We start from the raw sequence: 25755 nt of genomic DNA, 5'->3' as shown, positions 1-25755 counted from the left end.
CTGAGGGAGGACCTATGCTGAGGGTGTCACTGCATTCAAGAACACATTTATATATACACACAAGTGCTGAGCAGTGCCACATCACCCACCACATTGCTATGTCCACTTTGCACACACTAACACACATGTCACTTACACCCTCGTTTCCAGGTTCACTGAACCTGTTTCATATTATTCTGACTGTAACTGAAATTTTGATGACTTTTGTTTTCGCTGATGTCATTAATGTGTCACATTTGGGGGTGGGGGGTGGGGTTAAATCTGAAATAGCTCCATAACAATTGGATACATTGTAAAACACTTCAGTTTCCCTCACCATGATCTCAGAGAACATTGAGCCCTTTTAGTGTGGCCCTGCTATTTCATGTGATAGACTCAAGTGTCATAAAACCAAAAAGAAGATGGACAAAAACCAAAACAACAACAAGAACATAAGAAATGCATGTAGACACAGAAATGATAAAGGAACAAGAGGGAGATTTAAAAAGCAACCATTTGAGTAAATCTTAAATACCAAGATGCTAACTGGGTCCACCCCCCTTCTTCTAACCCGCTTTGATCTGGCTGTTGGATGGCAGCGGTTTGCCCATGTGGATCCCCTCCATTTGTCTAAACTCTTTACTTTCATATTTCTCATAGATCTCAGGCTTCAGCTGGAAACCCTTCATCAAGGAAATAAAAAGTATAGTGGCGCTTCTCTCACGGTGTGACATTAACATCTCTGTTAATGCCAGAAACACTGTACATGGGCTCGCGACAATAGTTTTTTTGTGCTTGAAGATTCCCTTCACTGTATTTCTCTTGTTCAGAGGCAAAGCCAAGAACCACAACTAGCCAGCCCCTCATGACTGCAGGAACAGATGACCAGTTTATGAGGAACTGAAAGACAATGATGTCTGGCTGTTTCAGGTTATAATGCTCTTGTTATGTCATCCACCCATGTCAGTTTGATCTCCTCTGCATAGCAGAAGTTCTCAACTTTCTTAACTCTCAGTAAATCCTGATGCAGAGGAGATCAAAGGACGACTTTATTCTGCCCTGGCCCAACCCTGGAACAAAACTGGAGGGGTGCTCGAGGGCACACGCCTGGTTGCTCGACTAAAGACTAAAGACACACAACACGAAGAGAGGCAGTAAGGCCCGGGTGAACTAAGTCGAGACCAAAAAGAACAATGGAGGGAGCTAAAAATACAGAAAACTACACAAGGAACTAACTGTCAAAATAAAAGCAGGAACCAAAGCAAAAGAGGGAGCAGGAATAAACTCACAGATAGCAATGACACGCAGAGAATGAGAAAACGCAGGAGGCACGTGAAATAAGAGAACAAGAATGAAGTGTTACAACTAAAAGACTATAACACTCGCTCTGTGGGTCCCCAACATTACTCACCCGGGAGAGATTTCATCATTAGATATTTGGATGCTGCTGCTGGGGCTTGATGCTTTGATTTATGGGTATTCAATTAAGCTGAGATATCCTGGCTGTGAAGGCCTTATGGCTTATGGTTGGCATTGTTTTCATGCTCTTTAGTAACGCCTCATGTCTTTTGGCTGTGACACTGTGATCATGGGGCAGATCATGTCACAGAGCATGATATTAATGTCACATGCAGGGAAGCATCTGCATGCTACCGCATGTATACCAGTGTTTTCGAAGCACATAACAGAAGGGGGCATGGTGTAGTTTTGTAACATGCCACTGAGTCATTCCTCTACCCGGAGGGCAGACATTTTCACCTTGCTCCAACAGGCAGGCTCACGTTCTGTCTCTCTGTCTCTCTCTCTACGCCTTTTTCTATGTGCATGTGTGTGTCCAGACTAGATACTGTCACAGTCATCCTATCACGCCCGCAACTGTGCATCTTAATGCTCTTCTTCTACTGCAGGCAAGTATGTGACATGCAGAAAATTAAGGTGTAAATACATGACTGTGTGTGTGGGGGGGGGAACCTCCCTACCTTGGGGTTGTTGTATGGGCTTGTTACAGCAACATTCCTCCACTCAGCTGCTTCTGAACAGCACATTCCACAAAGAGAGGGAGGAAGGAAAAAGAAGAGAGTGAGTATAGAATGAGGAAGGACTGGAAATGAAGAGTCAGTGAAAAAAGGAGGGGGGGGGAGTGTGTATATGTTTGAGAGCTGTAGACGTATCTGTGGAGAAGGAGGGGTAAAGAGAGTGGAGATGCACTGGCAGAGGAAATTGGTAAAGGAAGGGAAAAGGGTCATAAAAATATCATGTGTAACTGATCCTCCCCCCCTCTCTTGTGAAATTTTGACTCCCATCTTCTCTGCATGGAGATCAGAGGTCAGGGTCAGATGCAGTGCAACCAGAGCCAGTGCTGAGAAAAGAGAGAAGGCCACAAGCTCTTTCCTAAAATATTCCTCATCATACAGCCATGAGAGAAGTCATGCACATGCGCGCACACACACAGAGTACAGTAGACCACAGTGCTCTTTGATGTGTGTTTATCTCCTCAGTCTGCTTGACCTGTTTCTAATGAACTATGCTGGGAGGAAACAGAATAATCCAGCTACACAATTACATCCTTCTGCGCAGACTCACAAAGAAATCATTATTTATGTACCTTAAAACTGACACAGTATGCTTTTCCTGCTCTCCATCCCACCTGTATTCACACCTTGTGCTTGAGAGGGGCAGCCAATCAGAAGAAACATGGGTTAAAGGAAGTGGTCTTAGAGGGAAACAAGCTGATACATGATAATGAGTAAGAATTTTTTTTATAAAGAAGGACAAAGCTACCGTATGCTACAGTCACATTAGGGAAAGCAGTGGTTGGGTACCAGTTGTGGTAACTTTGTGCAATGAACTTGCAGTCTTATTGTCTTCGAAGTAGTCTTTTCGAAGGCGGGGTCAGGTGCTCTCTTTAAAGAAACCTTGTTGGGTTAAGATGGTGAAAAGCTGGAGTCAGTCTGCAATAATTTATAATTAAATGGGGTCAAGTTGGCAATTACATGCAATCTGTTTGTGATATTACAGCAGTTATCTGTGAAAAACTGGGGAAACTGTTGCCATCTACATACACAGAAATTAACATTGACTACTTACATTCAGAGTCCAGAGAGAACCTAACAGATTTGTAAGAGAAATTCTTCCACAACCTCTGATGTAGTCGGTGCAGGGCAGCAATTTAACTCCAAAATGCTTTTATATAGGAATATAACCAGAGTACAACCAGTTAGCAACCCGACCAGCTGAGTCAAAGAGGTGCATCGTAGACAAGTTGCACTGAAAAGTGCAAACTGACTTAGCTTGACTGCAGCGTGTTAGCAATCTGTCTTCATTTATATAGTTAACCCTCACCAGTGTGTATGAGAGTCTTTTTTTTTTTTTTTTGGCTGAATATCTTTGGGTTCTACTTTCTTAGGCTCTTTAATCCCCCAAAAATGTTCAGAATTCAGTTATTGGATTAGTAGATAATGCATCTCTTAAATACAGTAACAACTATAGATTCCATTCAGGGCACAGCTAAGGGCAAGAAAGTTTGACTCAGCTCAGAAATAAAATTAAACAACGAGAGAGAAAATGTAGGAAAGAGAGAAGGACATGAAACTGGGACAGCAAAGAAAACAGTGAATATTTACTGGGATAACAAGCAAATAAGTTTAAAGACAAGAGGAACAAAAAGCAGTTTGTGTGAGGAAAGGCTTGTTGGCTCTGTGACAGCGTCCCCTCTCCTTCTCCCTCTTACTCTAGCTGAATAGATGGGTTTGTTTGTTGTCAGTGCTAGAACTAAAGGAAAACAAAGTGACTTGATTCCCCTCTGTGTTTATTGGAAGACAGTTCGTCGTGCATAAGTGTCTATTGAGTTCTCGTCCCCAGACAGCTTTATCCTGAATACCAATTTGGTTCCTCTCTTTTTTTCTCCGTTTGTCATTCGCACTTTCTCCTCAGTTTGTCAGTTACATCAAATTTAAATGAACTGGATGTTCAAATTAGAACCTCTTAGCATTATTACATAACACATACATAATACCAATCTTCTGCTATATACCATGTACTTTCAATGCTAATACATTTTCTGCTATAGTACTAATAACTGCTATTACTTTTGCTACCACAATAGTGACAATTTTACACTGTCTGCATTCCTAATTAGAATTAGAAGGCCTTTATTGTCTTTGAAAAAAAAACTTACAACAAAATTAAGATCAGCATTATCACTGCAAAAGTGAGTATGTGACAAAACACATCACCTAAACACACACACACTCAGTCACACTGGAGAATTAAATATGTGCGTGATACATGATACGTTTCTTTGTCTCTATTTCTGTCACATTTTAATCCAGATTATATATCTGACCCATTAATCTCTTAGCTGTTAGTTGCTTCTTCCTATCTATCTATCTATCTATCTATCTATCTATCTATCTATCTATCTATCTATCTATCTATCTATCTATCTATCTATCTATCTATCTATCTATCTATCTATCTATCTATCTATCTATCTATCTATCTTAGTTTTAGGATTATTTGTTATAGTTATTCTTTCTGATTTTAGACCACGGATAGTTAGATATTGAAGGCCAATAGATTTCATTACAATACATGTATGCAAATGTATGCAAACGTTTACTGATGTCCTCTATTTTTCTAATAATGAATGTGATCACTGATTTAAGAAAGTGACAAATAAAAAAATCATCCAACAATGTTTTTCCACCGATGTGAAGAAACAGAAATGCATGCATATATACACACTCACCTCCACTTTATTAGGTACACCTGTTATAATACAAATATCTAATTAGCCACTCATTTGGCATCAACTTAACGCATGACATAGACATATAGACATAGTCAGGACGACCTGCAAAAGTTCAAACTGTGCATTAGAATTGGGAGGAAGTTTGATTCCAGTGACTCTGAATTGTTGCTGGTGTCACATGAGCTGGTTTGAGTATTTCAGAAACTGATGATCTACTGAGTTTTTTAAATGGGGTTTATGGAGAATGGTCTAAAAGAAAGAAAAATATTCAGTGAGTGGCATTTTCTGAGAGCAGGTTATAGAGAAGGTTATAGTAATTCAAATTACCAGCACAGATCTAGAAAGGTGTATCTGTACATTCTGATAAACAGTTCCCATTAAATTAGTATTTGTTAAGTAGCGCTGACACGCAGAGTGAATTGCAATATATACCTATACTCGTAAAGTGCGAAGTATTACAATATTAAGATAGGATTGAGAAATAATTTGGTTACTAAAGTTTTAGACAAATGAAATTATGTAAAATGTACAGTAGAGTAGGACTATATCGTTCACGAAGATATAAATGTGTTTGTTTTCCCAATTAAATGTAATAATACTGATGACCTATTTAGATATATAATTATCAGACTGTAAGAAAAAACATTTTTTATGTGAAGCAGCATATCATCGAATAAAAACAAATAATTTTTTAAAGTATCGATAAAAATTACAGCAAAACAGTAACGCCGTTTATTTAAACCTTACGTTTTTGGATCGTAATTTAGCTCACCAATGACGAATAGCGTCAAAACGACAGGCACAGATTCTATCCAATGAGAACACGCTATTGGGTGGAGCGACACCCAGTTTAGCCACTTGGATTTTAATTCCTGGTCAGCGTTAGTCAATCAGATATAAGTATATCCTGGAAGGGGCGGGCCTAATTGGTCCTTGGCTTTACCCAGTCCGGATGTTCCCCAGTAGCGAATAACGAGCAGCAGTGTGTGAATGTGGCAACCGAGGTAGACAGGGAGGGGTACATAAGCTGGCCAGACCCAGGCTCTTGTCTTTTTTCCTTTATTTTTCTTTTCTCGCATAGCCAAGTGTTTACAGTTCGTGCACCGCCGCGGTTGTGAAGTTGTTTACGGGGCAGAAAATCCGGCCGCTGCTGCTTTTCTCTGGGACTAACCGCTGTCGTTGTGAAAACAGTCCAGAAGAAAGAAAGAAGGAAAGGGAGAAACAACATGGGGCGATAATTAAAAAAAAAAGGTGTTGTGTTGTGAGCGGACGATGACTCTCTGGGAGGACCCGTGAAGCTTATTTATTTTTATTTATTCCCCTCCCTTCCTTCTTCCCTCTTTCCCTGTGTCCGCTTTTGTTTTATTATTTTGTAACATTTCCCCTACCCCCCTGCCAGTTTGGGAGATTTTTTAAAGGAAAAGGCAACAAGAAGATTGAAGAAATGGACCAAGCCGGCATCCTGAGAAAGTTTATCCAGGGGGTGAAGGCCATGAGCGAAGGGAACGATGAGAGGGGAGAGGATAACTTCGGCAGCGACTTTATGGTGGGTCAAAATTAACAGGCGCCTCCACCTAGCCTCTTGTATCCTATATCTGTCTCACATGTACCCTCTTCCCTTTATAACCTCCACCTTTTCCTCCATACTGACCCTTCATATCATACCCAGCCTCCCCCCCGTCTCCTGGTTCTCTGTGTATCCCCCAGGAGGTGAGGCAGGGGTGGCCACACTGCCCTCTTCCTTTTTCCTCCCATTTCCAGGCTTTACATGGCGGCCTAGCATTGTCTCCCATGCCACAGAAATACAGCCGATTCCGGTTTCTTTAAAAAATTTTTTAAAAAGGGCAAATGATAAAGACAAGATATATTATTGTCTCTCTAGCTCTTGGTTATTTATTTATTTATTTATTTATTTTAATGACGTTGCTGGAGCAGCTTGTAGGTATATCTTTTATTGTGGCTATATGCTTGATTGAGACAGTGCAGTGATTCATTGTCCTCATAAGCACTAAATATCCACAAACCTAAGCTTGATTGCATGCTTTATTTCCTGTGGTTTTCTCTGTGTTCCAGTAATAAAAAAAATCCTGTCAACTATTTATAAAATGACTTCAATTTTAGTAGAAGTTTTAGCAGGTATCTATTGTGGTCATTGATAAATCTGGCCACTTGCAAACTTTTATTTACATTTCCAGTTTAAGGAAAGCAAATTGCAAAGAGCTCCCCATACACTGGACCCATATATTTAAAAAAAAAAAAAAAAAGACAGTTTAAACAAGGGTTGTCAAACATAAGGCTTGGAGGCCAGGCAAAGACTCCAATCAGACCCTACTACAAAGTTTGGAAGACATGATTGAGGGTATAAATTTTGGACTTTTAACAGTATTTTCAAATGTTTTACAGCTTTATCTTTACTTCTAAAGGCACCCACATGGAGATTCAAGCTACACCAAAGATTTTAAAAATTAAATGTTTGAAAGGTTCCAGTTTTTTGTCTATTATAGAAATGTATGGTTGCTATATTTGATTATTTTTAGGTCATTTATGTGTGCAATGGATACACCTAATTGTAGCATGTAATTTTACAGGTTTTTTTCTTACAATTTAAGAGTCACGCTGACAGACAAAATTATTTTTCTATCATTCAGTTCAAACATGTAGTTAGGTCAAAGTGGGCTGTATCTGGCCCCCAATGTTAAAATGAGTTTGACATCCCTGATTTAAACTAAACCTTACAACAGCATTAGTTTTAATCTGGCAACTTTCTTACATGTGGAGAGGATCTTTTGAGATTAGAGATGCTTGCTGTTGAAGTGATTTTGATTACATATTTTGCGGTGACTGCTGACCCACAGTCCATTAGTTTGCCTTCACTACATAACTGGATGTCACTGTGTTGAAAGTCTGGACTCAAAATAGGACCAAGGCTTGTGAAATGGTTTAAAATGCCACAACAGGAATGTCACTCCTATAAAAACATTTCTGTCGTTGAGTCCACTTTAATTTAGATATGTTTAGAAATGTTCGGTGGAAATTGATTTACTATCTTAATTTACAGCAAGTTTACAGTTTAACAGGTTTAGACTTTCCTTCATGAGCAGCCTTATCATCCAGCCTAGTTTCATGTTAATCATGTTGCAGTTTGATTATGTGGGAATTAAGCTCCTCAGCACCAGAATGGTTAACTTTTTCCCCCACACACAGACTCTCCTCACTTCCCTACTTCATGCAAGCTGCTTGCTGGAGCTTGCAACATTCTTTCTTGGCCCATTTCATAACATTTTGTCCTGGCTATAAAAATGCAACTCTTTGGCACACTTTGGATCGAGGGCTCTCTTTCTCGTTCAGATTAAGTACATAACAGTTTCTATAATAAGCGAATCTGTGTCTAATTTTGTGCTCATGACTTAGCCTTCTGTCTTGTCTTTTGAGTGAGAGTTGCAGAAAACAAGGAGCTGGGAGATGTTCGGCAAAAAAAAAAAAATTAGTTCTCAGCTATGTGAGAGGCATTAAGGAAGTGCATGGTGGACGAGAGCTACGGAGCTGGAACTAGTCTGCTTTTGGCTTATTTACAGAAGATTCATTTCACCATGCATGCCCTCTTTAGATGAATTTTTACGCGGTAGACTCAGTACAGTGTCCATATGTTTGTGATTTTATTGCCTGCCCGTTTTCTCTCGCCCTTAAATTCTGTTTCTAGACTCAACTGGTTAAATGCAGGTTCTTCTTTTAGCACCACTATACTTGCCATTCATAGATTACACACGTCCACGCCTTGTCAAACTGCCTACAACAACCACACGTTGTATGGGAAGAGAACAATTTTAAAGCTTTTAAAGCGGAAAGTGTTTCTTCCTGTCAGTTTTTCCAGCAAAACACCCCACCAAGCGTTTTTAGGCTATTAAATGTGGTGTTTTTAAGAAGTTGTAGGACACTACTGACTGCTTGTCAGGCTTTAACTCTTGATTATTTGTGTGATGTCTGTGGTTTCCTTTCAAATGAACTTCATTGGCATGAAATACAATATATTTCCTGTTAGCCTTAGGCTATCGCACATGTCTCTAGACAGTCCCTTGACAATCATGCAGCTCATATAAACTTAATCGCTGGGGCATTCAAGTGCTTCCATTAAATCAATTATCCTTTATCTCGTTAGTCATGGTAATCGGGGTTATTTTTGTACATGCAAAGTTACTGAATGAGGCTTATAAAAATTGGGCTTCAAGCTAAATTTTCTTAACAGCTGGTAGCAGCTTGTGAATGTTGAGATTCAGCTAAATTATTTAGCAAACGCACCAGCTAGCAGTCAAGAAAATTTGTCCTGATTGAGCACATGTGGCTTGTGTGCCAGTGTACAGAGCATTGTTGACGCTCACAAGCCGCAGCAAACATGTAAGTAAGTGTCTTAGCCAGTTGCTGCTAGCCTGTGGCGTTGATTTCAAGTCTTGTGTGAGGCTTTCAATTGCTGGAGTCAAGCTCGCAATACCACAAGCACATGGGGTGTGCTTCACTATGAAGTGAGTCACCAGAACACCCTGACATAACACCCACTTTAACTGCCTATTGTTGTTTATATATAGAATGTGTTTTATTGACATAATTACAGGCTCTAGTGGGCCAAAGAGTCAGAGATTATACGTTTATTTCAGTAGTTGTTTTGCTGTTTGATGCAGTGGGGAAACTTCAGGTTTTTCTTCCACCTGGGACGCTAATTGGAAAGTATCGTGGGGTATCTGGCCATGTTTGACCTTATTAGAAAACTTGACAGTGAGCTGTTTCAGTGGCAGTCATATAGAGGCAGATTACATGGGATGTATGTCTGCATACTTATAAAGTGGAGGATAAAGATGTACATTGAGAATTGAATGTTTGCTCCAAGGACCTACATTATTTATAGATATGACTGAGCTCTTGAAGAGCATTTTATGTCAGCTCTGAAGTGATTCACCTTCCATCTGTCATATATAAACTATTGCAATGGTGAATACCCTACTTTTGGCTTTGTATGATGTGAAAGAAGTAGCACAGAAGCTCCACCTATCTGGTGTTCAAACCATCTGTTTGCTGAGGTAGCCAATCAGAAGACTGTTGGCTTAAAGGGAGAGGAGCCAGGTAATAAGCTGAGACCAAGTATAGGATAAACAAGTTTGGGGTTCTTTTGAGTCATGGAAAGCTACTCTACTAGAGCCCAAGGGGAAAAAAAAATATGGAGGTGGAAATGAGCATGATTGGTCCATTTTAAGGTTAAGCAATGTCATCAGTAAAAGGTAGATGCATTTTTACTGTAAACACTCTTGCTTTGTAATGGTGACTTAATCCAAAAAGTACACATGCAAAAAAGGTCAAATATGTGCTGTTATTTGGACCATCTGTGCAGATGCAACAATGGCAATTGTAATTGTTTCAGAAAAAGGGGGGTTATCAGCTGTTTCTCTCAACCCACGACTTTTCAAACCAGCTATTAGTGCTTATGTAAGAGAGCCAGATTTATTTATTTATTTACTTTTTTAATAGCCTGGTCAACCAGACACGAAGGGGAGGAATTAAGATGAACCATCGAGTTTACTTAAAAAAAGAGAAAAAATATTGAAATTCATTTATTTTTAAAGTATAGGCTTTATGTGGGCATAAAGTATGATTTAAAGTTTCTCTGTGCAAATTTCTGAAAAGCCTTGTTGTTAAAGTTGACCTGTTCTCATCAATTGCAGCTCAATATTTTTTTCCCTTGGCATCTACTTAAAAAGCTTTGCGTGATTCACAGCTCTAAATTAAAAAAAAAATATATATATAATATATCATTACAAACCTTTTGTGCCATATAAATGACTAAATATTTTTAAAAGCCACCTGTACCAGCTCACCGGTGCTCTTCAGCTCCACCCTTTTCTACTGAAATTGGCAGTTCTTGTGAGCTCTGTTTGGGAACACAAAGTCGTTTTCCACCTGCTTCTCCTTAGAGTTACGGACCAGACCTGATCTTCAGAGTAACAGAGACTGCAGTTGCCAGCTACAATCAAAGATGGGTGAATGGGTACGTTCAGCCATGGACGCATGTCTCTGGGGAGTCCGGCGATCAGTATCGATCAGCACAATCATCAGGCAGCCTAGCTGGTTAGCAGTGACCATTCAAAATAAGAAAGCAGGGATGTAAAGTGATCATGGAGTGGCATAGTTCTCTCATACAGATTGCAAAATGTAAAATGCCACAATGAGTCTTCAGATTTCTTTGAGCAGGTATTATTATTATTGCGTAGTGTGCCTAAGTAAAGTTTCTGTGTGGGAAGCAGTACTTTGGATTTTCCCAGGAATAAAATTCATTTTAACTACAATGCAGAAAAGGCTTTGAAAGAGAAATGGGGAAAAATCCATTTAACATGTCTAACTTAATTTCACAACCCATTCACACGCTGATGACATAGACTGTAAATAAAAGATTAAAATAATGTTACCAATTGGTTAGTGAAGTCCCATGACCCATGATGGTGCCTCGTGTTTTAGTCAGTATGACCCAGAACTTGAGATTAAGCCCATAAAGTCATCAGGAAAGTGCTTACAGCTTAGAGGTCAAAAAGCAAGGAAGCATGGACCACTTTCCCATAAACGTCTGTAATTTTGGAAGTATTTTTGAAACCAGCAGATCTCCCTCTGCTGACTATTAAAAAGCAGTTATTATTGCTTTCACTTTTCAGACCTACTACCATCTTCTTTATACAATCTATGTTTGGCAGCACCTATGTTACCCATCACCTTGTACCTTAAAATTAACAAATTATTGCAACGAATATGTTGCATATATGTTAAACATATGGCAAAATGTTTTGGTTGCATAGGCTGGAGAAGATCACAGACCTGCTTTGGCCTTGCTTTAACTCAAGGCTTAATATCACACAATGCTAGCAAGCTGCTCATCTGTTGAACTAAAAGTGAATTGAAGAGCACCTTAATTTAATTTAATTAATTTAATATTTATTTATTTATTTACTTAGTTATTTATTTTACACCATGACCGCCCCCTTGACAAGGTCAATGTTTTAGTATTCACATTTAAAATCAGATCGCTTCTGTTTTGCTGCTATGACTTGATCCTTAGATTGTAATAATCAGTCAGTTACCTGGAAATAGCTGTGTCATAAATAATGCTGTGACTAAAGTTGCATCACTGACTCACAATCTGGCGTGGTGAAATGAGCTCAACTTCTACATGGTAAGCTCTCACTGGCTTCCTGGAGACGATTTAGTTTTTATATGTAACTTCCTGTGGGCAGAGGAAGGATCCTATTTAAAGTAGTGCCTCCACTTTACTTCCTTTTTAATCAGCCAATCAAAAATTCTAATTGAAAGTATTTTTCGTTTGGGTTTAAAGGGAAAGGAAGACATTTGAATGGGCTTTGCTGTGAGTAGCTTTTTTTTTTTTTTTTTTTTTTTTTTCCCAAGCGCATTTACCCATTACGTGACCTCTGTACAGACAACAGTTGCACTTTGACTACACTTGGTGAGAAAGTCTGATTATAGAATATAGAGTTTAGCTCAAGGCAGGTTGATTGTCATAGAAGCTACAGGGGTTTAGCTTGTGACCTCCGTGTTATAGGGCACTGGGCCACCATGCAGCCTGATAAAACATTTAGTGAACAGTTTGATCCAAATGCCTCATGGGGTCATATGCATGGATTTTTGCAGAGCTGTCCTCGGTAACATTGCGTCTCCAAATGCTGTCAGACATCAGTTGTGCAGAATTAAACCAGAGCTTCTTACACTACTGGAAGTCTGTTAGTCTCCTCTCAGTACAAGGAAAAAGTTGAAGTGTGAGTTATGGACTGTGTTGGGGTGATATTATTTCTAAATACACTCTCATAAAAACACATGTACCTGTTTTGGGAACACTGGACTTAATTTTGTAGTCTAGACGGGGTTTAGAAATTGGAGTTCAGCCTCTCTCTGTGTGTGTTTTCTTTCCTGCAAGCAGATTACTCTGAAGGAGCACATCAAAGAAAGTGAAAAAGTGCAGACACACATGCTTCTCTATAGTGCTCATCAGGCCACAGACATTAAACGCTCAGCAAGGAGACGAAAAAAAGGAGATGTGACAATGCGTGTGTGTTTGTGTGGGTTTATGATTGTGTGTGGCAACAATTTCCAGTGTCACCGAGGGGGCTTTCCCTTATGTGAAGTGTGTATATGTCTGTTTGTGTGTGTTCGCATATTAAGTGTAGAATCTGAAAGCCTTTTTTGCTTATGTATAACCCCCACACACAAACACACAAATTCTTCAGCAGGTATTTGCACAGTGTGACTTCTTTTTGAGAGAGAAAGAGAAAACACTGGCCTGATAAGTTATATAAATGTTAACAACAAATGGCCCATCAGTCTTAACAAAGGGGTTACCTCGGTGAAAATGGCAGAAACTCTGTTTCCTTAAGGTGCCATCCTGAGACTGGCAACACTTATTCAGTCTCCACAGACTCTCCTATTAATAAAATATCCAACTGGATCAAATATCCAAGTGGGGTGGATTTTTTTTAAATTAATTTTTTAAAGCTAATCCACCTGGATAATTGTGTTAGGAGTATGGCTATGCTGATTGCCAGGTGTCCTGCTCAGTCTGCAAGACCTCATCCACAACTATTAGACATTAAACATTTCACTAAGTGTGTTTTGTTGAAGCCTTTGGAAGCATTTTTAATGGAGTATCTCATTTTTATGGGTTGTTGTGTGGTACAGAACATCCAAGAAATTTGCTTTAGTTTTATTGAGTGAAATTCAGGTATTTTATTAGTCTGTTACGTAGCACTATTTAGTCAATATGCATGTCTCTCTGTTGCACCTGGGTTATGTATGAATACACCAAGCTAACTAGTGTTAGCTGATAAATTAGCACTCCATTTTATCCATTTAAGGTAACATCTGGCTTCTAGAAAGTGATCATTGGTGATTGTGGTGGAAACACTGGCAGGTGACATCACAATGTCTATGTCCATCTTTTATGTCGTCTGTGGCCTTAACCCAAGGTTTAAGACTGGTGTCAATATTTTAAATATTTATATATACATTTTGGGGGTTATTTGCAGCTTTTGTTTGATCAGATGATGTAGAGAAGATGGGAAATCTGGGAGAAAGCCCTGGGGGCAGACATGCAGTAAATGGCTATGGGGCCGAATCAAAGCCAGGCCTCAACTTTATGGCATGTGGGTTGCCTACTCAACCCTGTGTGATAAAATGCTTTTCTTCCTTTTTTAAAAATTTGTTGAATACCAAAATATATTATTTTTCTCCTGGAAAACTTTTGGAAGTGAGGCCATTAACCAGTCTCCTTTTTGTACCAGTCTACTGCCGGTTCAATGTAGAGTCTGCTGGGCTCCATCATGTAGGTACAGATAATTTTAAATGGTCTTTCTACCATTTATAGCAGAAAAGAATGAGTGATACAACTGGTTTATCTTATCAGGTGCTACTTTCCGATGCTGTTGTTTACGACGGCTGTTTAGCAGTGGTTTCTTAAACTTGCGTAAAAGAGCTTCTTTGTTATTTGACATGTGGTCTGTTTTTTGCTTTGATTATATTGTCAAAAGGCATTTTTTTGCCAATGTTGTCTCACCATTAACTGATAACCTGACTTGATTACCTTATAGATATGTCTACACAATCCAGTACACATATTCTCTGCCAAAGCCAAGGCAATTTTCTTTTAATCCACAGAGTGCATGTACACTGTAAATCCCAAGTTTAGAGAACTCAGAAATTAAGGAAGCTGATTATTTTTTTAAGTTTTACAATCTTAATGTTAATACTGAAACAATCATTCATTACAATAAAATTTTATTTATATAGCACATTTAAAAAACCACAGGTATGCCAAAGTGCTTCACAGAATGAGTTAAGAGCAATAATAAATACAAATATAAAGCACAAAATGCAAATAAAATATACTAACAGGCGGGTGACATAACTAACCAATAATACACCAGGCATAGTAGGCACTAGTGAAGTCCACACACAATGCTGAAGGTTAAAACATTACTCTTGCATTAGAAATACAAGTGAGTGATTACTTGGGCTTGAGCATCAGCCATGCAAATTCTCCACCAAGATCGCTAACCCAACTGTTCTGTGTCGCTTATAGTGTTACAGCTGTGCTATTTTAACTTGAATATAAATAAAATGCCACTGGAGCAACTGAGCTGTAAACATAATAATTATAGCACAGCACTGAATGACAGAACATGCATAATATTTTAAGTCCACAACTGGCTACTGCAAATCTACAACTGCACACTGGTGTTTATTTTTAATGAACAAATAGTTGAAAATATTAAATAATTAAAAGTTACAGGTACTTGGAGAGAAATGTCACAAAAATCTCAAATATTTAAGTAATCATTTAACAATATTGTAAAAAAGGTAATTAACACATTTAAATTGATTTGTTTGCACTTTCTTGGTAAGAAGTTTTCAAATGGCTGCTGTAAATTAACTTTTATAAGCCTGTTTGTGCGAATGGGTCAAAGAGGGTTACACAGCAGGGGTCTGCTGCTGTTTTTGTCTGTGTGGCAATCGCCATCAGCCCGCCTTATGTTACTACAACAAGAAACAAGACTTCCCAATTTCTTGTCGTGTCACAAGCCTCCTTCGTTCTCAACCGCCCTTTTTCCGTGGCTTAACCCAAAAAAGAGCCTTTTGCCTCTAAGCTGGGTGTTTCTCAGAAGATGTAACGCAATATTTTTGCTGTGTGTGTGTGTGTGTGTGTGTGTGTGTGTGTGTGTGTGTGTATATAAAAGCTAGCTTACCCACCAACAACCCAGAACATCTTAAATGATCAAGATAAGGGACCAACACAGTGAAATACTCAGGAAATGATGACCTGTGTGTGCAATGTGTGACTAACGTGAAAGGAAATGGGGACGAGTCTTATCGTTCATAGCACCTCACCCACATTCGTTTACCTGCACTCACACCTATCCTGCTTCTGCCCTGCTGATGTATAGTGTGTTATGGAAGAAAATAATCCTGCATTTCATTATCGTTATTAATATCATATCCAAAATGTCATCTTAATCCACAGAATCGCACAGCAAAGTGCAGATTTGGTCAGCAGCTTGACCTTTAATATAGAGAGTGAATACAGTATCTGAGCAGGGAGCTGATTAATACGTGCACATAGGCACCAAGCACACACGAAACACACAATGAGCCCCTGTCCCAGATGATTGGGATTATGAGGTCTGTTCACATCTGCTTCCTGCTGTAAGCTTTGATCCAGGGTGGGAAACTACCAACAAGCCGATACCGGTAAATGCAAACCATTTATGCGTGCATGTGGTTGTGTTTGGACTCTACAAATGTACCTGATCTCATTGCTTTTTGGTGTGAATTATTTCATTATCACTTTCCTTCACAATGATGTGGGGTTTTTTTTTTTCTTTTAATTTTTTATTATCTAATAATCTTAAGAATTTGGTTAAATTTCAGATTACTTTTAGAGAAACAGAATAGATTAAAGGCAGAGGAGAGGTCATGCTGATAATTAAGTTCACTCTCACTCAGCTTCAGACCCTAATATGGTCATATATGTCAGGCACAAAACTGTGGCTGTGAGCACAAAGCCCCACCCATCTCCTGTTCAAATCTTGTTTGTGAGGGGCAGCCAATAAGAAGAAAGGATGGAGGAGCTAAAAGACCCTGTTCAGGACAGAATATGAGCTGAGGGGGCCATTAAGTGTTCATTTTGAATACACTTAACCAAGAGCTGAAAGTTGTAATTTAACCATTCTGTTCATTCTGTTTTTTCCTTTAATTACATATTTATTGAAGGTTTGTCTCCCAGGGTTTTTTTTGCCATTAAAATGTGCATGAACCAGCTAAACATCTAAACACTTGTTCAGGAAATCTTTCTACATTCAAAAGTTGTCTTTCGACTATTTAATTTTCCACTTCCTTCATTGGGTTGTCCAACTGTATTCCAGTCTCTTTTCCTTCCGCTTCTGCTTTTATTTTGTTTGGTCACTTTTGTTTTGTCTTTTGACATCACAAAGCCACTAACACGGTGACTCATTAAATTGGAGGAAGAAGTGTGAGTAGGTTTTGGTGCATGTCTGTCTACAATGATCTCTGTACTGTACATGCATGGGTGGCATTCGCGGTCCCAAAGGAAGTGGGCACTCAGGAGTAATGGTGGTTTTAAATGTGTGCTCAGTTCAGCACAGGTGCTTCCCGCAGTCCATTTCAATCATTTTAACTGCATGTACAAGTTAGAATCGCATATATGGTTACAAAATATTTACTTGAGATTCCTTTAACATTACATGATGCTTGTGCATCGTCATGATGGACCTTTGCAAAAGCACGGTATACCCCACTTATTCAGTCAGATACATTAGAACTGAAAATGAAAGTGTGACAGGAAAAAAGGAAGGCCCAATGGCAACTGAAAAAAATCATTCTGCTTTGTGTCACTAAAAGTCACTCTTGTCGCACCACTGTTTTTCATTGTGTGATTGTTTATGCACTGATTCTGTCAGTGCTCCACTGACCTATATTGGCCAGTTGCCTTCAAGTGTAAATGAGTGCACTGTGCATATGAGCGCGTATGTTGAACTTGGTTTCTCATGCTAAGTTGTTTGACGTTATCTTTGTTGAGATCTTTGACATTGAGGTCCGAACCCCTGACTCATTCCAGTGCTCAGGGTGTGGTTTGATGTTATTTCCTCTGTTAATGAGCATGATTTATAAGCTCTGTTTAACTATACAACTAATAGCAGGGACCTGACATGCTCACTTATTCTCTGAAAGCTGAGTTTTTATTACTTTGACTGCAAAACATCCACAGAAATTCAGTTACAGTGGTCCCTTGTTTATCGCGGGAGTTGCGTTCTAAAACTAACCCACGATATGTGAAATCCGCAAAGTAGCAACTTTATTTTTTACAATTATTATAGATGTTTTAAGACTGTAAAGCCCCTCACTACACACTTTATATGCTTTTCTCAGACAGGCATGAACATTTTCACACTTTTCTCTCTTGTATAATCAAACCAAAGGCACCCGCAGGTGCCTTCTGACTGTGCAAAACGGTTCATTGACATTGTTGTGTTTGTTGGGGAGAAAACTTACAAACATACAGTACAGCACTTCAGAGTCACACTGCGATCAAAGATTTATGTAAATTTGACAAGCCTAACGCATTCTGTACTGTACAGGAGACACGGAACAAGATTGATTGATTGATAATGGTCTAAAAAAAAATTGTGTAAACCCCCACGAAAGGTGAACCGCGTTATAGCGAGGGACCACTGTATTTAGTTTTAAGTAGCAGCTGAATAGTTAGGTGATGTGGTTTTTGCTGCCATTCCCCATTATTAATATGGGAAATGGTGACAACTAGTATTTTGGCTTTTGAAATGTTGTTTTAATCTACTTATTTTCCTCTGTGAATTGCCTAGAGCAGGGGTCAGCAACCTTTAACACCCAAAGAGCCATTTGGACCCAGTTTCCACGCAAAAGAAAACACTGGAGCCACAAATACTTTTTGACATCTAAAATGAAGATAACACTGTATATATTGTTTTTTTTTACCTTTATGCTTTGTGTGAACAACTAAGGTGTGTTGCTTATGAAATCCATGAAGTGCTACAGAGAAAATTAAATTTTATTTATGTAATTAACACATTTTGAACTCTTTAAGAAATATAACAAAAGGAAAGACACCCAGCAGAACTAAAATGATCCATGTAGCAAACAAAAACTGTTGTGAGCCGTTGTGGTACACTGGCTTCCGCGAGTGTGGCGCTTATTTTGAGCGATGAAAAAATAATAGAATATAATTTTTTTTTTTCAAGTTAAAAAAGAACTAACATAAGTAAAATACACTTCAGCTAAATACTTCTAATTTATTTTCCCAAACCACGCGGAGCCGCACTATAAGGACTAAAGAGCCGCATGCGGCTCCGGAGTCGCAGGTTGCCGACCCCTGGCCTAGAGTATAAAATGTTAAAAAATACCAATAGATAGTTTCTGAGATAAAGGTGGTGGTTGAATAAGCCTATTTGAGCTTTTTAAAACAAAAGCTGTATATTGTCAATTTTAAGACGATGAAACCAGGGAATAATAGATGTTTTTGCCTTTGAAATGAAGAAATTGTTATATCTGATCAACCACACAGTTAATAATTTAATTGTTGCAGTTTTGAAATGAGCTCATCTCATAGTAGCATAACAAACAGAAATTGGTTCTGGGTCTGAAAAGTGAAACCAGCACTGAAGTCATCCTTTTAATGGTGACTCCTGTGCTTGGAAAAAGACTGCTGATTACTTGATGCGCTCATTCACTAATTTCAAGTAATGCTGAATACAACATAATGGCCACTGTGTAAATTATAGTCACTCAAGGAATAAGGGGGGCTGTCCAGAGTATGCTTGTTGGCTAATGACTTGTCAGTCACAAATCTTTAGACAGTGAGCTTGCAGCTTCTCAGCCATTCATCTGGTTTGAAAATGGCAACGGCAAAAATACTTATCTTGACAAGGTTTGTTTTAAAAAAAAAAAAAAAATCAAAAAAAAAAATCAATACTCTTATACTAATCAATACTAACAAATTAATAAAGGATTAGACACTCATTTGTAACTGTGTCAACAGTGCCGTCTTTGCCTCCCACAGTAGATGCACAACACATAGTAGCACTGCAGATAGGCAGCCACTCCCCTCACTTCCAGCTGAAGTTGTCATTTTCAACACTAAACATCTCAATGTGAGATATTTTGAGAAGCCAGCAAAGGTCTTATCTCAACAACAGTGAAATAAACGTTAACCAGCCATTTAACAGTTAACAGCAACCTGATAGCCACATTAGCCTTTTTGTTAAGTTGTCATTAGGGTAGCAGCTAGCAGCTGTGGCTAATAATGATTGATAATGTTCATGTTGGACATGAGTAGCAAACATTATAATTACTGCTGCTTTTTTATTAATGTAGTGTTAACAGAATAATGGGCACTTCAAGTCCTTGAAACGAGGAACCAAAGCTATGTAAAGCGCGTGTTCTCAACAATATTAATAGGTCGCAGGTTGTTGCAATCCACTTGGCACTGTGTCAGTCAATATGTCCGAGGTAGACTTACTGATGCTCCGTGAGTGGCTGGTTGCAAGCTGGGTGACGCGTTAGCCAAAGTGCTAGCAGCATCCCCGGCTAACCTATACATCGTGTCAATGTGATATTTTAAGCTGGAAGTGCTTCGGTGAAAAGAAAATTCCTTCCTGCACAATGTGCATAATACTTTGTCGGTCAACTGTTCCGTCTTGTTATTTTTTTTTTTTTAATGCTCAAATTTCCCATAGAGAGGGCAGGGCTCTAGACTAACTTTTTGCCATGGGCGTACCGGTACGGCACAAAAGTTAGGCGTACACAAATTTTATAATAATTTATATAATATAATGTGTTTTTCTGGATACACTGTGCTTTTTCAGCATTCAAAGATTGATGACACCGTGTCAGAGCACTGGCTATGAATTTCAGAAGGATCAGGCCTTAACTTAACAGAAAAGTTAGCAATAGTTCTTTTCCTATTACAGCTACATCCACTTCTGTCGTGCCTAGGCTGCTCACTAGGGCTGGGTATCATCACTGATTTCTATAATCCATTCGATTCTGGTTTTCAAAGTCCCGGAGACGGAGACGGAGATTGGAGACGGAAAACTGTTCTTGAAGTACAGAGAGAGAGAGAGAGAGAGAGCTAGCTGTGCATGAAGTGTGATTTTAATAGTCGTGGAAGCAAAACAGCAAAATTCATGACGACATTGATCAAATGTGAAGCGCAGTTTGCTGCTTCTTTTGCTGCTGGCTCGGTGGATTTTGGTTGGAGAGAGACAAAACCTGCAGCTCAGAATCAGCGCAAAAAGACGTAATCACAGCGCGGACCGGACGCATCAGGATCGCTAAGCTCCGACAGCGTGTCCGTCTACGGGCCGTCGGTTGAGAAAGCCGAGAAAGACAAAGCTGATTCTGATGCGTCGGTCCTCTGTGTTTACGTCTTTGTGTGGAATCCGTGTACCTGCTCTCATTTGCTGTTTGGTTGTTGTTGAAATGGTTTTGTGAGCTTTAATCTGAGAATCTGGCGTTTCTGGCAAAACACAGTTATGTTTAAAAGTCGATTCAGGATTTAATGAATTGATATCGCTTTATTCAAGCTACTCACCTCCCACTTCCACCTGCACTTTCAATTGGACCAAGGCCAATCAGAGAGGTCCCACCCCTGACTATCTCAGATTGGTTTAGTCCACGATAGGGGCATAATGTGTGTCTGTTGTTGACCACAGGGAATGTTGCAGATTTATTTATTTTTTGCTACCCGAACAGTTGGTCGCACAGGTGCAACCAAATATTTTTTATTTTTTTTTAGTCGCACCACTGAAAAATTTGGTCGCACTCTAGAGCCCTGGAGGGCCAATCTGCGTTTATCCTCCTTCAAATTGAGTTGATTGGTTCAGCTGCCCGTCACTACTAGATCAACTGCCCATTTGCGCATGTGGAAAGGTAACTCTACTTGGACAAACTGCCCGAAATGCGTTGACAGAAACATTTCAGGAATTTTGAGTCATTCTGCACCCAAGATGCGCCAATACCGTGAAAAGTTTTTTGTATCGAGTTAATCGTGATGACGGCTTAATCCGCGTTAAAGTGTTAATTTTGACAGCACTATTATTAACATGAAAAAAAGTTGGGGCAAAACTCACAAAGTGTTTTCTATTCATTTTTTTTTTTTTTTTTAATTCAAAGAAAAACTTGAATATAAAAGCTTGTATATAAAACATCAACATGCTGTTTTATATTAGGGGTTGGCTTTTAGCTTCGGCTAAAGCCATTAGCTTAGTAATGATCTTCTTGGTAAGAAAGTCAGTGAGACGGAGACGGTATATTTTCACAAAATGTCAAGCTGTTCCTTTAATATTTCTGCGGTTGTTGCTTTGTCTTAGCCACATCTTTCTTTATAACTGAATATGACTTTGCACTTGTGCAGCCTTTTACTGATCGGGGACATTAATGCCACAGTGAAAGAAAGGCAGAGCACACAGATCAGGCTGATTGAATTGTCTGAGTGAGGGAAGCACAGCAACAAACTCACACAGACCCTTTTAGTCTCCATGCTGTAGCAGTGCATCTTTTCCCTGCATGCTCGCAACGCGGGAGATGGATTTTTCTGAGAACATTGTGAGGAGTGACCTATTTTGGCGTGTGTGTATGTGTGTTTGCATGGAAGGTGACCGTCAGTGCTGCCTCTCTGCCAGTAGCGCTCAATAACCGCATTTCCTGGCCACACACATTCAAAAACCTTCTCCCCTTTGCTGTAGCAGGAAGAGCTTATTTTCTGCCAATCAGCTGAAGAAGAGTTGAAGAAACAGAATGTGCTTGCCTCTATGTATGTGTGTGAATTATTCAGTGTACCAGGGAAGTACATTGATGCTGACTTGTTCAGCCAGGAAACAAAGTAGGTTAGATCCACTAACAACTACATCTAAAGCACTCTTTCCATCTCCATCATGATCTCTGTTGGCATTTTTTTAAAAAACATCATTTTCTTAATATTTATACTTCCTCAGTCTGCTTCTCATCCCAGTAACTGCCCTGGCATCTTTAAGCCATTTAGGCCAAGTCATTGTGAAGAAATGTGTCTCTGAGCACATGTGATTCAGTCACACCCTCAAGAGGGTCTGTGAAGTCAGCCCTGGGCTGCTGGGGGCACCGCCCTGCGTGTGCATGGCAGTGGAAGTCAAGCGTTCACAGGAAATTGGCCAGCTCATTCACACTGTTTAACTTCTCAGACTGATGGGAAATAAGAAAGTGATAGAAACGGACATTACCGGTAACAGAAGGTAGAAACAGAGTACGTAAGGAAACTGAGCAACGGGAGACATGTGAATGCTGGGAAAACTAGAAAAATAATTAGTAGTATGGTAACAATGATAAATGTGCAAAAAAAGAAAAAAAAACATTTATTGCTCTGAAGTTTATTTTATTGCACCAAAAGAACATGATAAAATGGAGGAAATTGGAGCCCTGTAGATATTGGAGCAATTCGACAGTTGTCTTCAAATAAATGCTAATGAGCTTTTGTTAGGTAAGGTTTCAAGATACATCCATTTGCAGTCAGAGCCACAACCATCCAGTGGTTTCAATGTGGTCTTGCCTAGAAATTGTTCATATTACTCACATGTATTCTGCCTGTGGTTTTCTTTCCTGTATAAGTGGTTTGGGGGGGATAATTTATTTTTTGGTGGTTAGGGCCATAAGTGTGTGGACACTGATGCAATTTTTGCCTCTGTACACCACCACAGTAAATTTAAAATGAAACAATAAACATGTGATTAGAGTGCAAACTAATAACTTCGATTCAAGAGGTGCAATTACTGTTTAATTACTTTGAAATGCAGCTGAATTGCCCCATTTGCAGTGCTCTTTTCTCATGTGACTGATCTACATCATTTCTTAACAGATGTGCTTCATCCCCAGTTAGTTTAACAAACAACAATGTGGCACTTCAAGGCCAGAGGTTCTTTTCTAACTGTAAACCAAAGTACATCAGATGTTCTGTTGTTGGCTGCAAGAGGAAACACACGTTTCCATGCATCTCGAGCTTTTGAGAAGTCTACTACTGTTATTTTTCATGGCAATCCCACTAAAGTAGATTGCTATAAAATTACTGTTCTTCGAACATCTGCAGGTGAAGGTTTTGCTAGCTGGCACCTCTTGGTGAGTGGCGCCTAAACAATCAGAGCACGTAAATGTCATAGTAGGTGATCAATTTATTTTAATTTTTTTTTTTTTTTAAGAAAAAGGCAGAAGCTAAAACAGAAATGTATTGAAAGCATTACGTGATTTTAAAATTTCAACTTTGTACACGAGAATGATGTGATGACTTTAAGGGTGTGAAAACCACAGGACCTGTCACGAGTTTTTCCGAGAACACAGCAGTTTCCTGTGGTGTTGGGTACCTGTGTTTTTCATTGTGCTGACATCTTTCCTGAGGGTAGAAGAGTTATAGGCAGTTGTATTTCTTGGTTTAAAATTGCCACCAGTCATTGTTGTGATCAGCTGGGATGAAATCAGTACAGAACTGCTGAAACTCTTAAGTTTGCATGAAGTTTATTTAACAGCTGATTCATTTTAAGGGATATATCAAATAGCGCTGAATCCTGGTTCTCATTTCTTTAAATGTGGTAGTAAATGGATTATTCTCTGTTGAATTTATATTTATTACTGTTACAATAAATCAAAATTCTCTTTATTTATTTTTTCCTGCTTAATTTCTCCCACCCAGAGGTGCTCTTTGGCAGAAACGATACATCCACCGTCTGCTAGATAACAAACAAGACTTGAATAGAGGAGTGCACTTGAATCCCAATAGAAACAGGGATATTTACTTTTCTTCGCCCCCACCTTCTCCATTCAGAACAGACGCTAGTATGAAGCGACGGAGTACAACGGGAGCTTGTGAATAAACGTCGGACACAACAATAAAAGAACCCATTAGCTTAGTTATCATGAGCCTCTTGAAAGCCTCGACTCTCTCCTTGTCCTTTGCTTACCCTTTCTCCCCCCATCTTTTCCTGCTGCCTCCGCTTTCTTTTTATATTTGACCTCAGATCACTTTTTCTCCTTTATCTGAAATACGCAAGCTCTGATCTCCTCTTTTTTTCACTCGAATTTTCTTACACTTCACTTCTCTTGTTAGTTTGTTTTATAAACGTCACACTCTTCAATTCTTCAGACATTGAAATTATTTGTGAGAGGACACACATGCTTTGGTGTATCTCTGTGTTTTATGTAAGAATAATTGGAAATAAAATTTAGGACAAGTAAAGGTAAAGCAGTATTTTTTTTGTTAATCTGTAATGATACTGAGTGATAAATGACAGTGAAAGAAACATGCTTAGTTTGAATGACAAAAGAAATATGTAAACGGTGCAAACACATATCTCTCACAGTAAACATAAATCATGGAGAGTTATGGCTGTTTTGAAATTTCCTAAACTGCCACATCTGTAGTTTATGTGTAAAAGAAACAAAAAGCTCAAGAGTTGTTTTGTTTTTGTTTTTTTCAGCTTACTCCGTTTTCTGAGCTTAAATATTTTGCACAAATTGCCTTTTGATTGAAATTGATTGAAACAATAATCATATGATTTTATGAGTGTCTCACATCATTGGTGGAAGAAGTTTGGCTCACGCTTTTTTACTGTGTTGTAGTTCATTGAGGTTTACAGCCATTTATTTATGCACAGCTCTCTTAAGGTCCCACCACAGCATTTCAGTCAGGTTGAAGTCTTGACTTTGACTGGACCATTGAAACATCCTGATTCTTTTCTTCGTCAGCCGTTCTGTTGTAGATTTGTTGATGTGCTTGAGAACGTTGTCCTGTGGCATGATACAATCTTGATTTAAGCTTTAGCTTTTGAACTGGTGTTCTCAGTCTAGACTCTAGAATAGTTTACAGAGGAGTTCACGGTCGACAGTGTGACTGCGAGGTGCGCACGTCCTGTGGCTGGAAAAATAAGCCCAAATCATCTCCCCTCCACCGCCGTGCTCTATAGTTGGTATGAGTTGTTTGTGCAGATATGCTGTTTGGTTTTTACCAAACATGGTGCTGCGCAGTATGACCAAACATCTCCACTTTGGTCTGGTCTGTAAAAGGTCATTGTTCCAGGAGTCTTGTGGTTTGTTCAGATGCAACTTTGCAAACCTAAACTGTGTTGCTATGTTTCGTTTTGTTTTTATAATAAGAAGAGACTTCCCCTTTTCAACCCTTCCGAACAAGCTATTCTTGTTCAAGCTGTTTTTAATTATACTGGGGTGAACTTCAACATTTAACAAGCTAATCGAGGCCTGCAGAGTGTGAGTGTGAGATGTAGCACTTGGGGCTTTTTGTTTGTTTGTTTTGTTTTTTCCAATTTCTCTGAGCATTGTCTAATCTTGTGGGGAATTTTCTGGAACATCTCCTCCTAAGAAGATTGTGGCAAGATGTTAACCCACCAGAATGCCCCAGA

General features: G+C 39.1%; 1 protein-coding gene across 6 annotated transcripts in view; it reads left to right on the top strand.

Moving 5' to 3' along the window:
• The first annotated feature begins 5684 nt into the window (after nucleotides 1–5684).
• Nucleotides 5685–25755, top strand: part of LOC147310393 (tyrosine-protein phosphatase non-receptor type 12-like) — a 54456-nt gene continuing 34385 nt past the window's right edge. For 5 of the 6 annotated variants that reach the window (XM_086268824.1, XM_086268825.1, XM_086268819.1 and 2 more), the window contains exon 1: nucleotides 5685–6278. In XM_086268824.1, the coding sequence (XP_086124950.1) occupies nucleotides 6177–6278 (102 nt within the window). In that variant the 5' untranslated portion in view covers nucleotides 5685–6176. The remainder of the gene's footprint in view (nucleotides 6279–25755) is intronic. The other variant, XM_086268820.1, reaches the window with a different exon arrangement.

The sequence above is a fragment of the Aulonocara sp. 'chitande type north' Nkhata Bay genome, linkage group LG17 (assembly GCF_057382095.1).
Source record: "Aulonocara sp. 'chitande type north' Nkhata Bay isolate Kocher_YH1m ecotype deep benthic linkage group LG17, A_spYH_male_GT1.1, whole genome shotgun sequence".
In the NCBI taxonomy this organism is placed as follows: domain Eukaryota; kingdom Metazoa; phylum Chordata; class Actinopteri; order Cichliformes; family Cichlidae; genus Aulonocara; species Aulonocara sp. 'chitande type north' Nkhata Bay.
The sequence above is the reverse complement of the archived record's forward strand: the minus strand, read 5'-3'. Positions and strand labels throughout refer to the sequence as shown.